At 42.5% G+C, this 13,611-nt stretch overlaps 2 protein-coding genes across 8 annotated transcripts in view; both read left to right on the top strand.

Annotated features, from left to right (window-relative positions):
- zmiz1a (zinc finger, MIZ-type containing 1a) overlaps positions 1 to 9,379 on the top strand; it is a 97,389-nt gene extending 88,010 nt beyond the window's left edge. For 5 of the 6 annotated variants that reach the window (XM_071480473.1, XM_071480472.1, XM_071480474.1 and 2 more), the window contains 17 exons: positions 242 to 356; positions 483 to 703; positions 809 to 1,010; positions 1,162 to 1,443; positions 1,533 to 1,712; positions 1,872 to 1,940; positions 2,085 to 2,250; positions 2,415 to 2,556; positions 3,034 to 3,244; positions 3,407 to 3,512; positions 3,667 to 3,827; positions 3,909 to 3,976; positions 4,059 to 4,127; positions 4,223 to 4,506; positions 4,857 to 5,053; positions 5,544 to 5,825; positions 6,095 to 9,379. In XM_071480473.1, coding sequence (XP_071336574.1) covers positions 242 to 356; positions 483 to 703; positions 809 to 1,010; positions 1,162 to 1,443; positions 1,533 to 1,712; positions 1,872 to 1,940; positions 2,085 to 2,250; positions 2,415 to 2,556; positions 3,034 to 3,244; positions 3,407 to 3,512; positions 3,667 to 3,827; positions 3,909 to 3,976; positions 4,059 to 4,127; positions 4,223 to 4,506; positions 4,857 to 5,053; positions 5,544 to 5,825; positions 6,095 to 6,202 — 2,863 coding nt within the window. In that variant the 3' untranslated portion in view covers positions 6,203 to 9,379. The remainder of the gene's footprint in view (positions 1 to 241; positions 357 to 482; positions 704 to 808; positions 1,011 to 1,161; positions 1,444 to 1,532; positions 1,713 to 1,871; positions 1,941 to 2,084; positions 2,251 to 2,414; positions 2,557 to 3,033; positions 3,245 to 3,406; positions 3,513 to 3,666; positions 3,828 to 3,908; positions 3,977 to 4,058; positions 4,128 to 4,222; positions 4,507 to 4,856; positions 5,054 to 5,543; positions 5,826 to 6,094) is intronic. The other variant, XM_071480475.1, reaches the window with a different exon arrangement.
- A 1,795-nt stretch (positions 9,380 to 11,174) lies between these two features.
- Positions 11,175 to 13,383, top strand: ppifa (peptidylprolyl isomerase Fa). 2 transcript variants are annotated; one of them, XM_071480482.1, is made up of 6 exons: positions 11,175 to 11,424; positions 11,524 to 11,554; positions 11,653 to 11,741; positions 11,821 to 11,917; positions 12,684 to 12,759; positions 12,852 to 13,383. In XM_071480482.1, exons 1-6 carry the CDS (start codon positions 11,281 to 11,283, stop codon positions 12,985 to 12,987), a joined length of 573 nt encoding a protein of 190 aa, XP_071336583.1. In that variant the 5' UTR covers positions 11,175 to 11,280; the 3' UTR covers positions 12,988 to 13,383. The 2 variants fall into 2 exon arrangements, with proteins under 2 accessions (XP_071336583.1, XP_071336584.1); XM_071480483.1 differs by lacking the exon at positions 11,524 to 11,554 and having other exon boundaries at positions 11,284 to 11,424.
- The last annotated feature ends 228 nt before the right edge of the window (positions 13,384 to 13,611 follow it).

Here is a 13,611-nt window from a genome sequence, read left to right as displayed (position 1 = left end):
CTTATCCGCTCATTTAGTGTGTTTTACTCGTCTCACTGTGCAGCCATTAGCAGACATCCTGGCTGAAAATGTGTTTTGAAAATGAACGCCAAACATTTCAAATTGCCTAACTTTTTGGCGAGAAGAATTCCCAAATTATTCTCATTTTTGGATGGCTGTTGGCTTTCTACTGACTCTTTTCCTGGCCAGTTGAAACTTCAAGTGACATCAGGCACATTTTGTGTTTTCCTCTACTTTCCAGTGATGGATCCTTTCCCTATGACTCTGTCCCCTGGCAACAAAACACCAACCAGCCCCCTGGGTCATTGTCTGTGGTTACAACTGTGTGGGGCGTGACCAATACGTCACAGAGTCAGGTATGTCCATGCACAAACAACATCCAGTCTGTAAGTATATAACACACAATCAAGGCTTGACTCAGAGGGTTTGTCTGCTTTGTTTATTTCACTGACCTAATGGATATGATGCTTTGTTAAATCCAGGTGCTGGGTAACCCAATGGCGAACAGCAATAATCCCATGAATCCTGGTGGTAACCCCATGGGATCAGGTATGTCTGCCAGCGCAGCAGGGCTCAACTCACCTCAGTTCAGTGCTCAGCAGCAACAGTTCCCAAACAAAGGAGGCTCCAACCAACCATACATGCAGCAGGGCATGTATGGCAGGCCTGGCTACCCTGGAGGTCCTGGGGGATACAGCGGAAGGTAAGAGACTGGATATGAGTTCCCTTTTTAAAAAAATAAATAAATAAAAATCAAGCCATAAAATTTCCCATGATGATTAAAACATCTGATCTGTGTTTTTGACAGTTATTCTGGAGGCCCAAACGCCCCTCCAGGAGGTATGGGAATGACCTCCCACACACGTCCTCCTGGTGACTTCACTCAGCCAGCTGCTGCTGCTGCAGCAGCTGCTGTCGCTGCCGCTGCTGCTACGGCAACAGCCACGGCAACAGCCACAGTAGCAGCTCTGCAGGAAACCCAGAATAAAGATATGAACCAGTATGGACAGGTACAATACACACCTGGTAACATGTTTACAGCTGTAACCACTTACCAGAATAGACTGCAGGATAATAATATACACAGGAAGCTATTATCCAGCCACCTGTTGGACCCACAATAATCATATTAAATTCTGAAACCTTCTGTTTTGCCTCCAGATGTGTTCATCCTTTCAAATGGGCCCCGCTCAGCCCTACAATAACCAGTTCATGAACCAGCCAGGCCCGCGAGGTCCCCCTGGAGGTATGAATCCAGCCAGCATGGGATCAGCCATGAGCAACCCTAATATGAGTGGGCCTCCCATGGGCATGAACCAGACTCGAACCCCAGGCATGGGGCCTTTTGGTGGTCACGGCCAAAGGATGCCCCAGCAAGGGTATCCTGGAGGACCGCGGCAGGGCATGCCCATGCAGGGGATAAAGAGGCCATATCCTGGGGAGGTGAGTGGAAATTTCAGTCTTGAGATTATTTGTCTTATAGCAGTTAAAACACGTGTTTAACCTCTTTTTCTTTCACTTTCACCTTCTAGGCAAGTTACGGGGGTCAGCAGTATGGGCCAAACAGTCAGTTCCCACCACAGCAGGGGCAGTACCCCACATCAAATGCCTCCAGGCCGCTGCCCTCTCCTAACTACCCCGGCCAGAGGATGCCAGGGCAGCAGGGCCAGGGACAGTACCCCCCTGGCCTGCCCATGGGCCAGTATTATAAGGTCTGTGACGCCATTTCATTTATCCATCTGTTCATATTCTACAACAACTTACTCCTACTCAGGAAGATTTTATAGCACATTTTGGAACAAACTAGAGAATATCTGCTTTGTGCTATAAAAACTATATCAAATTGTTATTGCTTTTTATTTCCTTAACAGCAAGAGCCCTTCAACGGTCAGAGCACCAACTTCTCTGGAGGAGGATACTCCTACGGTCAAGGCAACGGGGTATGTTTTCACTTCCTATCCAGAAAAAAAGTTCCATTTGTTAAATGTAGCATGCCAAGACCTTTGTGTTAAATTTGAGTCAGACATGTATGTGAAATGAATTATGCAGATGTTTTCATTATTGCTCTTTCCTGCCTTTTACAGCCCCCCAGGCCCGGTACTTACCCCCACTCCCCAGTCCCTGGAAACCCCACACCGCCTATGACCCCAGGAAGTAGTATTCCTCCGTACCTGTCGCCAAACCAGGATGTGAAACCCCCGTTTCCACCCGACATGAAACCAAATATGACAGCACTTCCACCCCCTCCAAGTGAGTACCCCACAGCAGTCCTGGAACAACTGGTTCATGTGAGGCATCTGTTTGCCTTTATCCTCATGCCTCTTTTATTTCATCTGACACACTGTCTGACTCTACCACTGTTAGAACCACTGTTTAACAGTTCACTTCCCCTCTTTGTTTTCCTTCTCTCCCAGCTAACCCCAACGAGGAGCTGCGGCTGACGTTCCCAGTCAGGGATGGAGTGGTGCTGGAGCCATTCCGCTTGGAGCACAACCTGGCTGTCAGTAACCACGTCTTCCACCTTCGACCCTCCGTCCACCAGACCCTCATGTGGAGGCAAGACCGCCGCACACTCCCATTACATTTCCTTCTTTTCTCCTATTAGTTGCACTAAAGCAACTCTGTACTTTTGGTCATTCGCTCAGGGTTAAGTAATACTAAGTATTGTTGCAATTTACAGCTCAGAATCCTCGTTAACAAAACAACTTCTATCATTAATAAAACGTTATCTAATAATTGCAATACTTGCTATAATACTTCAATTATCATATGTCTACATAAATAAGACAGAGGTAGCATAAACAGCATGAAATTTATCCCCAATTCTGAATCTTTTAGCCATAACTTTAAATTCTGACTGGATGTTACAAACATATTATCATTTTTATTGTAATCATTTTATGTAAACTATTGAAAATGCATATTAAATTACACATCTTTCACTTCAGGGTTCACCACCTGGATATCTAGCTAAATGTGTTTTCCTGAATATTAGCGCTAGCCGCTAACTCTCTCGTCCTGTTACTCCTACAGGTCAGACCTTGAGCTGCAGTTTAAGTGCTACCACCATGAGGACAGGCAGATGAACACCAACTGGCCCGCCTCCGTCCAGGTCAGCGTCAACGCCACGCCCCTCACCATTGAGAGGGGAGACAACAAAACCTCCCACAAACCCCTGCACCTGAAGCACGTATGCCAACCTGGGAGAAACACCATCCAGATCACCGTCACTGCCTGCTGCTGTGTGAGTACGCAGTATCAACGACCATGTGCAACTTCAACAAAAACATCAGCTGGGATCATTTTCACAGAAATGACTGAACTACGTACAGTGGATGCGTGGAATACACTCGATGTTCAGCTGTGTTAATTCTGTTTGTTTTCATCTTTTTGTGTTGCTTCGCAGTCCCACCTGTTTGTGCTGCAGCTGGTCCACAGGCCATCTGTGCGATCCGTCCTCCAGGGGCTCCTGAAGAAGAGACTCCTTCCTGCAGAACACTGCATCACCAAGAGTATGGCTCGTTCTGTCTTAGCGTAGTTAATATGCATAAGTACATCTCAATTACAGGGGCGCACACCTGTTCCCCTTTACATTTTGCTTTAAAATATGTCTCCAAGTACACCTGCAAATGTTCACCTTCCATCTCAAACGCTTTGTCTTCTCAGTTAAGAGGAACTTCAGCAGCGTGGCGGCCTCAGCAGGCAACACCACCCTTAACGGGGAAGACGGCGTGGAGCAGACGGCCATTAAAGTGTCGCTGAAATGTCCCATTACCTTCCGACGCATCCAGCTACCGGCACGAGGGCATGACTGCAAACATGTCCAGGTTTGTTCCGCGTCACATGTGGCTGTGAATGGATGACGTGAAGGTGATTCTGATGAGCATTTGTGATGTTGTTCTCCACAGTGTTTCGATCTGGAGTCCTACTTACAGCTCAACTGTGAGAGGGGGACATGGAGGTGTCCTGTGTGCAAGTAAGTGAAAAGTTGTTCTTTTATATATAAAAATGGGATGACAAATAAGGAATGCCTCTAACTGATTTTTTTTTCCTTTCAGTAAAACAGCATTATTAGAAGGTCTGGAGGTGGACCAGTACATGTGGGGAATCCTCAATGCCATCCAAAAGTAGGTTTCTTCTCTTCCACCAGCAGAATCCTCTTTTAAGTTTTAGTCCATTATTTCAAAACTTAACCAACACGTTCTGCTTTCTCCTCCAACAGCTCAGAGTTTGAGGAGGTCACTATAGACCCGACATGTAGCTGGCGACCTGTCCCCATTAAGTCTGAGCTACACATCAAAGAGGACCCTGATGGACCGCTGGCCAAGCGTTTTAAGACCATGAGCCCCAGTCAGATGACCATGCCCAATGTGATGGAGATGATCGCCCAACTAGGGCCCGGTCCTGGCCCAGGACCTGGACCTGGCCCCGGACCAGGTCCCAGCCCCTACCCTCCACATCCTGGTCAACATACTAGTGGCAACGGGGGAGATTACCCAGGAGCAGGTAAAAAAAAAAAAAAAAAAAGCAGCCAGATTCCTGCTGTGTAAATGAATAATAGGATAGTCAGCTCATTTGTTGGAAAAGTGAGCTGTTTGGCATTTTACAACAGAAACCATTGATGTGTCTCTAGTGCATTTAACAAAGAAACAGCCTGGAGGAGAGTTTTATGCCGAACCTGTTTTAAAATGTTGTTATTGCTCTGATAAAAGTTTCATAAGAGTAAAAAAGTGGAACTTGTGTTTCCTATTACGTAACTAATTTGGTAACTTTCTGCAACAGCAAAAAATCTGTCAAAGAAAAGTCGGCCAGGCCAGACCTTTTGACAAAAAGTGTTTGTTCTTTTGTCCTTCAAGGCAACAGTTACCACAGCCAAGGAAACTTCGATTTCCCTCACGGGAACCCCTCTGGTGGTGGAGTTGGAGGAGGTGGAGGTGGTGGAGGTCCCCCTATGAATGACTTCATCCATGGCCCCCAGCTCTCTCATCCCCCAGATGGACCCGGTGGTCTCCTCTCCTCTCCTAAGCCTCTTAACCACAGCATGAATGATGCAGTAAGTCGACTTCCGGGGCTTCCATACAGTCTAGTTGGTCCAAATTCGAATTATTTTTGGTCTGACTTTTAACTTGTATGCACCCTATTTATCTGCTGCTAAGTTATTTTGTCCTGTAGCATCGTTTGTGACCTCATTTTGTAGAAGAAAATCTCCAGACAATATGTGCCATAGTGAAAAAGGAGACTCAGATTTGTTATCTGAACAAGGTGCAGCCTGTGCCTGTAGCCAGCATGTGTGCTCAGTCATGCTCACATGCTCATGTCACCGTATAATGTTGCAGCTGTACATGTCTGCTGATCACAGCTCCCATTTAGAAGGCCTGTTCCACATTATTCACGCTGGAACTCATTTCGCTTTTCCTCTCCTTCTTCCCATGCAACACACACACGTACCGACCCTCCACTCTCTATTTCTCTCTCCCTGTTTCCTCTTCCTTATTTTTCACTCTCCGTCTCCCTCGCTCTCTGTCCTCCTCTTGCACCTGCAGATGTCCCATCCTGATCAGTCCCATAACTCCATGCAGCAGAGCTTGCATGCGTCTCCCCACCCTGGCAGCCATACAGGGCCGCCCTTACATCACAGTGGCCAGTCAGGGCAGCCTTTGCATCACAGTGGCCAGTCATCGCAGCCGCCTCGCCAGTCGCAGCCTCAGCCGCAGCCACAGCAGCCTGGGCAGAACAGTCACCCCCACAGCGATCTGAACTTTAACCCCTCCTCAGATGGGCAGATGGGTCAGGGAGCCCAGGATATGCCTGAACCCTCCCTGGATGTAAGTGTGTTGGCTTTGTGCGCCATGAGCTACCTGTTAACAGCTAACATTGTCTGCTGCAGCTGCTCTCATCTCTTTGCTCTGTGCTCTGTTTGTGTTTGACTCTCAAATTGCTTCTGAGCAGCGGTAGCTGTGTTTACACATATACTAGCTTCAAGAGAGACTTGAGCGTGATTCAGAGTCATCCAGCGTCAGAAAGATGAGCATGTTTTTAGCGGTATGTACAGTAGCCTTGCCGCTCACTGTCTCTCTCTGCCTTTTATCCACAGCTGCTCCCAGAGCTGGCCAACCCAGACGAGTTACTATCATACCTGGACCCCCCCGACCTTCCCGCCAACAGCAACGACGACCTTCTCTCCCTCTTCGAGAACAACTAGCCTCTCCCTCATCTCCCCAACAAACCCTCCCCCCCGCGCCTACAGGAGTGGTGACGTGTTTAACTGTCCGTCCACAGACACTTCGCCGACCTCCAACCGACACTTCAAGCAGCTTCCTGTGCTCACGCACGCACACACATACACAATCTCTCAACAGATAAAGTGTGGCATAGGAGCACGGCTAAAAAGAGGCACCTGTTTGGGAACTCCAAAGGGGAACGCAGGAATGCCACTCATCCCCGTACTCCCTCTTTTTCCTCCTGTAAAGATTCCACGCACCAGTTCCACCGCCTCTGACTCGAAACATGCCATTTACAGCCATGTAGGCGGGCACTAAAGTGATATTATATATATACATATATGATATTTGTGACTTTTCAACTGAAAACTGTGCAGCTATAATCACCATGTGTTACAACACGGAGGAGACCAGAGCCTTTGTGGGCTCTAGGAAAAGTGTTGTAGCTTTGTTTTTTTTTTTTTGTTTTTTTGTTTGTTTGGTTTTTTTTTAATTATTATTATAATTTTCCTTTTGTGAAAAAAGATAAGTCCAAGGGAAACATTGTCTTGTAAGAGTGTTTTTATCCTGTTGGAAATGTGTTCTTCCAAAATTTTGGCACAAGCCATGCCCTTTGACCCCGGACTTCCCAGAGTGTGTGTGTGTTTGTGTCCGTGACAGTTGAGTAACTGGAACTCATCAGAATCAGAATCAGAGCACGGACAGGACGAGCTTAAATGTCCTCCAGTGTCAACAGAGGAAAAGAGTGCACATTGTGCAATGTAGTGTGTGTGTGTGTGTGTGTGTGTGTGTGTGTGTGTGTGTGTGTGTGTGTGTGTGTGAGAGAGAGTTTGTTTACGTGTTCCCTTTTGTTTGCCTGCAAGCGTGCGTGAAAGACAGTGGGGAGAGAAAGTTTGCGACAGAGGAGGGAATAAAAATATTGAATGGAAGACTGATAAAAGGATCCACCTTGAGAGCTGTCTCACTTCTTCTTCTCCACCCTGGATGCAGTTTGTATTTGTTGTACTGTTTCGCTCGTCCTCATCTAATTCAGCACCGTTTTGTTCACAAGTGCATGTGTGCCAATGGCTCCTGTTGTCTTTGTCCAGCCTAAATGTGCTTGATCAAATATATTTATTATTTTATTTCAAATTCATCTGTTTTTTTTGTTTTGTTTTTTTAACTGTTGTCCTTTTTTATGTGTTTTATTTTTGTCCCACGTTGAAATGAATCAGATACACATCACCAAAGTTGTCCTATGCTTTTTGTAAGGGTTTGGGCCTGGATATTATGTTGTGGCGTAAGAGCAGCATTTCAACATCCTACAGACGTCTACAGAACATTTTAAATCGCTGTATTTTATAGAAACGTCTGTGTGATTGTACTGATCTTTCCTTTTGTCGTTTTGTTACTGTTGAACTGCATCTTTTTGGGAAAAAAACATCCTGCATGATCCAACAGTGTTTCCAGAGCTGTTGTATATACCCTTTGTGAATACTTTGTGACTGTACAGTACTGTACCTATCTATTACTGCAACTACATGGTACTGTATGTCTGTCGAGGACTACACTCACTCATTCACACACACACTCACAAACACACACAGAATCCCTTCTAACCAGTCCAGTAATGTAACGAAATGATCCAAATGCACTCTCACTGGCCTTGTATTAAGTACCTGTGTATTGTGTGCAGTTTTACCAGTACCCTGTGACAATGCATCAGCAAAATGGAATATCTGAATTATTCAGCAGGCAAGTTGTGAGCTATTTTTGTTTTCTTTCATATATATATATATATATATATATATATTAAAATGAGTCTAAAAGATTGCAGCTTAGAGGTCCAAATTTCTCCAAAAACAAGTGACCTCGTCCTCTTTATTTAAAGTGAGAATGTGCAAAATATCCTCTGAATTGTTTTGAGGTCTGATAATGAGCTTTTGATAACCATACTTAGCAGAAATTTGTGAATATGATTTGTGTATTTTCATCACATTTTATATTGTTTTAAGTTTTAAGTTATTATTTTTGTCCAGTGTTTTTTTTTTAAAAACAGGTATAATTTGGTTTACAAAGTTTTATGCAGTACCAATGAATTACACACATACAATACAATGAATTTAGAATTTACTGTATGCTGTTGGTTAAAATTCCCCCATTTGAGATTTGTAATCCCTTTGAAGAACCAAATGTGGCTTTACTGGTCTTCAGAGTTGAATCACTTGCATATAACACAGTTGAAGGATCAGATGTTGTTTGTTTGTTTATATGTTTGTTAAAGACAATGCACTGCCGCATTGGGATGTTTTATTTCCCTACACAGTGTGTAACTGTAACCTTTCACAAAATCACACCTAGGAATTTGAACGACACAAATTGTACTGTCTGATTGCAGACCTTTGAAATTGAGTTGAGGATTTGAAAGAGAATGCAATGAATATTGTAAATTGAAATTTGGAGGAGACCCCTCCTAATTGCATTACAAGGATAGATTGTGGCAGAGGGTTGGGGGTGGGGGTTGGGGATATAAGGGATATGTGTATATAATGTAAATGACAAATAGAGACACGTTAACAGAAATGTATTCATTTTCTCCAGGGGGAGTGTGCATAGTGTATTTAGAATTTGTAAAGCTTGCATCCTCCTGTCAGACATTGAATTGGGAAAATGTGTTTGATTGCGTCTGTGCAGACCTCTCTAACCACGCCTGTTCATTTATGTAAGATACTTTATGTGCCCCTCCACGCGGGGCTTCCAAGAAAAAAAGACATTTTTCCTTTGTGTAATATTAAACTTCTGTGTATTTCTCTATTACCTGTGTACTTTATAAAGGTGCTAAAAAATTATTAAAACCTTTTGAGGTATAATTGGGACTTGGAGACATTGAGCTTTGAGTGGCTCCTAAGGGTTGTTTCCAAATTTACAGTTTGTAAAAGATTTTGTCAAATTTATAATTTTTATGCAATTTGGCAAAATATGCTATAAGGTACAATCTGAAGTGATTGGCACTACAGGTGGCAGTTGTCTCTTTGGTTTTGTACATTCTATGTACAATCATTTCATATTCTAAACTGGTCAGAAAACATTGTGATTTTTAGTCTTGCAAATCTGTATGTAGTTAGATGACGTGACATCCTAATATTTATCTAATAAATATGTATTCAGATGAAACACAATTAATGGCCTCTGTGTCTTTTGACATACATATACATAATAATTAATAATATATTGTATATTCAACTTTATAAACATAGAAAATTTAAAATAGCATGTTCTTACAGGCTGGAATAGCACAGAATAACTGATAGGCCTTTTTCACTGAAGACATTTTGACATCACATCACAGTAAGAAGAGCACAGACGTAAGTAATAAAATTATTGATGGCTGAATTTCAGGGTCCTGGTATTGCCCTTAACATTATTTGTATCACCTGTGCTTTTCCTACCATGATAGGTCAAAATGTCTGCTGTGGAAAAAAAGGTCAATTTTGCCACTATTAATAAGTAGTTCATTCATAACCTATAAGTAAAAGAGCAATGTTAAATGTAGAAAAATAAAAAAGTAATCGCTTATCCTTTGATCTTAAATTAACTCTAAAGAAAGTAGATTCATTCAATAAATGTGGCAAATATTAAGTAGGTGTTTCTTCATTAATTAGTCCAATAACAGATTTGAGCTGTAAAAATTACTGTGGGACTCAATGCAATTTTGTGACTAGTCCAAGGGGCTTCAAAACATAAGTAATCTAACATACTGTATTCTGTGGCTGGATTAGATCAGTGTACCTGAGAATACCATACTAGAGATCCCGATGATAAAGTTCCCTCTTGATAAAAAAAAAGAAAAATACTTGCACAAGGCAAGAGTCAACTTTGGCAAATCTGATGAGGATACGATGTTGGGAGCTTCATCTGAAAACACTGATTTTTACATTATCACTGTACACCTCTGTGGTTTAGAAATATTCAAAACAATCACGCATTTGCAGTTTCAGAGACATTGCTGTTCGTCAAAAATAACAGCATATTGTTATGTTTTTGGGTAGAACTAAATTAAAGCTAGATTTGACGTTGTGACAATTGCCAACAGATTTACAATTTTAATCATGCTTTTCCTGTAGTGATATTTGTATAGTTTCCGTATAGTCTCACAACTTTACCAAATATTTTTAATTTTTTATTTACATATTAACACATTTAAACATGTATTTACTTGTGCATGTTTTAATTATTGATGGTTCTTACATATTTATCTATTCATAGTTATTTTCCACATCACTTCCCCATACTGTTTTTCATCACAGGGATTTGTTTAATGCAGGAAAACAGTGATGCAAATTGCCCAAATGCAAATGATACCAAAGGAGTGAGGTTCCTTTTTAGTACCCGCTCCTTGAAATGTAAATATGAATAAAACTAACAAACGTCATCAGTCATTTAAATAGCTGCATCATCTCCATCGAATCTATCGAATCGTCTCATTTATATTGTGAAATTATGTTGACACAAGTAAAATATTACAGAGTATAAATAAGTAAAAATATAGAAATAGTAGTTCAGCAGTCAAATTCTTCGCTAAATCAATTTTCTTGAATCAGTCAGAATTTTGGTATTTTTTTCTTCATGGCTTTTGAAATAATGAAACTGTGTTTAGAGGTTTTTATTGACCTAGTAACAGCAGTCTCATACATCTCAAACAAGGTTCACTTACTTAGTGCTTCAGGAGCTTTCACACATCTCCTGGCCTTCTTCAGTGGAGTTGCTCAGTTGCCATGGAGATGATTAAGTTGTTATCACGTCACTGAGGTATACAATTTGACAACCCACGAAAACTTATTATTATTATTATTATTTATTTTATTTTATTTTTTTGTCCGCAAGTTATTTGTGCTGTTTTACTTCCTGAACACGTGGTGTCGCTGCTCGTTTCACGCCACGCACGTACAGGCTACGTCGCTGTGACGTCACACGCAAACACCGGCGCGCACACACTCAGCAGCAGCAGCAGCAGCAGCAGCAGCGCCCATGGCCTGCGGGGTCTGTCCCATGGTCTGTCCGCCCTGTGAGCTGAGCAGAGATGATTCAAATCAAAAGCCGCATGAGGTACAGCGGGCCGGGCATCGCCGCTGCCAGGCTCTTCTCCTCCGGTCCCGCCAAAAACCCCGTGGTGTTTCTGGACATCGAGGCGGACAGTGAGCCTCTCGGGAGGATCATCATTGAGGTAGCCAGCTAGCAGCTTGTCACATATGTGCAGGGAAGGGCGGTGCATCAATGTGATCGTCCCTCCCTGAATTTGAATGTGATTTGTATTATCTTGCAGTTGAATGCAGATGTCGTGCCAAAGACTGCGGGTATGTTTAAATAGCTGCTCAAAAGCGCATTGCTTAATGAACCCTTCAGCTGTCCCTGGCTTTTGCTGATGCTAATAACTATAAGTGTGTTTTCACAGAAAACTTCAGAGCTCTGTGCACAGGGGAACATGGCTTTGGATACAAGGGGTGTGTGTTTCACAGGGTCATACCAGAGTTTATGTGTCAGGTAAGGGTTCACAGTGAAGTCCTGGTCCTCATGAGTGTTTGCTGAGTTGTCTGTTGATGCACAGTGTTTTCTGGTACAGGGAGGAGATTTCACGAAACAGAACGGCACAGGAGGGAAATCTATATATGGGAAAACGTTCAAAGATGAAAACTTCAAATTAAAACACACTGGTCCAGGTACGTCTCCACAGCTTCTTCACTTCACGAGACCACTGTACAACATTTACAAACTGAACTTCAGCCGTCCATGATGCATACGTGTTACTGCTTACAGCTTTCTGTTGTGTGTCTATAGGCTAATTAAAGTCATTAAAAAAATGAATCAACTAGATTTTTTAGTAATTTATCAAGCAAATATGTCAAATATTCTCCAGTTTCCTTATCTTGAATGTGAGGATTTCAAACATTTACTGATATTTTTTAGGACTAAATGATAAGTGAATCAAAAACAATAATCAACAGATAAATTGATATGGAAAATAATTCTAAATAGCATCTTTTGTTTATGTTAAGACACTTTGCAAGCTTCCCAACTGTGTAACTTGACAGGTTTTTCATACCGCTGCCTCTCCACTAGATGGCAGTGCCTAATCTCATGCAGCTCTAAAACGATTGGCTATATGGATTTTGCAATCCCCAGGTGAATGACCTACTTTTTAGTGAGTCAACATGCGCTAATCAAAATAACTCCCTTCTTCAGTAAACTTAACTCCACATGCTGATTATTTGGTGCTTTATTTGAAAGTGTTGCATAATCACAGTTTGCGTCAGATTCAGAAAAGAGACGCGGTCCTTTTCCTAACACAGTTATTGACTTGTGTCATGCTTCCTTTTTGCCACAGTCAGGCCTAAATGTGACTGAATCAGTGATGAAAGGAGGTCGAGATCTTGTTGACTGCATCACATTTAATTGATTTATTCGCTGGATTCTCAATCTCTGCAGGGACTCTTTCCATGGCAAACTCTGGACCAAACACCAACGGCTCCCAGTTCTTCATTTGTACCACAAAAACTGAATGGTAAATACTTTGTAGAACTTTTTAGTCAGTCATCTCAGCACAGCCGCTCTTAGTCATCGCTCGCTGACGTCACTCTGGCTCTCTTTTGACAGGCTTGACGGTAAACACGTGGTGTTCGGGCAGGTGAAGGAAGGTATGGACGTGGTCACTAAGATGGAATCCTTTGGTTTACACGATGGCGGTGTAATCAAGAAAATTGTCATCACTGACTGTGGGGAAGTCAAATAACACTTAAGATCACACGTCCTGTGGGATGACTAACTATGCAGCCATTTGGTATTTACTCTATCTGTCCTCCTGTGTTCATGATACTTTCAAGGAGGAGCTGTCACAGGTGATCCTGTTGTGATCCTAAACCTAAAATCTGATATTTCTGCTGTTGATTATGATTTTAAAAGATCCATCGATTTACCATTCAGGCTCAAAATCAGGTATGAAAGGTGTATATTGCATATTTGCTTATAAATAATGTGAATAATTGAAAGACTTTGGGTTATACAGAGACATTTTTATCTTGGTTCTTACCGATCTCTTGTTTTTCTAAGTATTCACTTGACCCAGAAATTTGTTATTGTGTGATTACTCTCCATTTACTGCTAAATAAATGACCATTTTCAGATTTTACTAGCTCTGGTCTCAGTGCAGGACATTTGCTCTTGTGTGCCACCAACCTTGCTGGTTTTAAAGCTTCCTGGAAATGATCCAGCAGCTTTTTTTAGACAGCGGCTTTCCAGCACGACTGACTTCCTGTCCATCAGAGCAGGATGTGACATCACGTGACATCCACCTACAGTGCAGCTGAAGTATCACATGAAAGCAGTTGACGGATGATAGACCTGTGGGCTATAGCCT

Source organism: Trachinotus anak, unplaced genomic scaffold (genome assembly GCF_046630095.1).
Source record: "Trachinotus anak isolate AG129_WGS33_773 ecotype Australia unplaced genomic scaffold, CSIRO_AGI_Tana_v1 ptg000007l, whole genome shotgun sequence".
NCBI classification, from domain to species: domain Eukaryota; kingdom Metazoa; phylum Chordata; class Actinopteri; order Carangiformes; family Carangidae; genus Trachinotus; species Trachinotus anak.
This window is presented reverse-complemented; position numbering and strand designations above follow the sequence as displayed.

Excerpts from the sequence above, each read along its gene's own strand:
- ppifa (XM_071480482.1), top strand. The coding sequence starts at position 11,281 with ATGATTCAAATCAAAAGCCGCATGAGGTACAGCGGGCCGGGCATCGCC. Across the intron at positions 11,425-11,523 it reads TCGGGAGGATCATCATTGAG|TTGAATGCAGATGTCGTGCC; the intron begins GTAGCCAGCTAG and ends ATTATCTTGCAG. Across the intron at positions 11,742-11,820 it reads TACCAGAGTTTATGTGTCAG|GGAGGAGATTTCACGAAACA; the intron begins GTAAGGGTTCAC and ends TTTCTGGTACAG.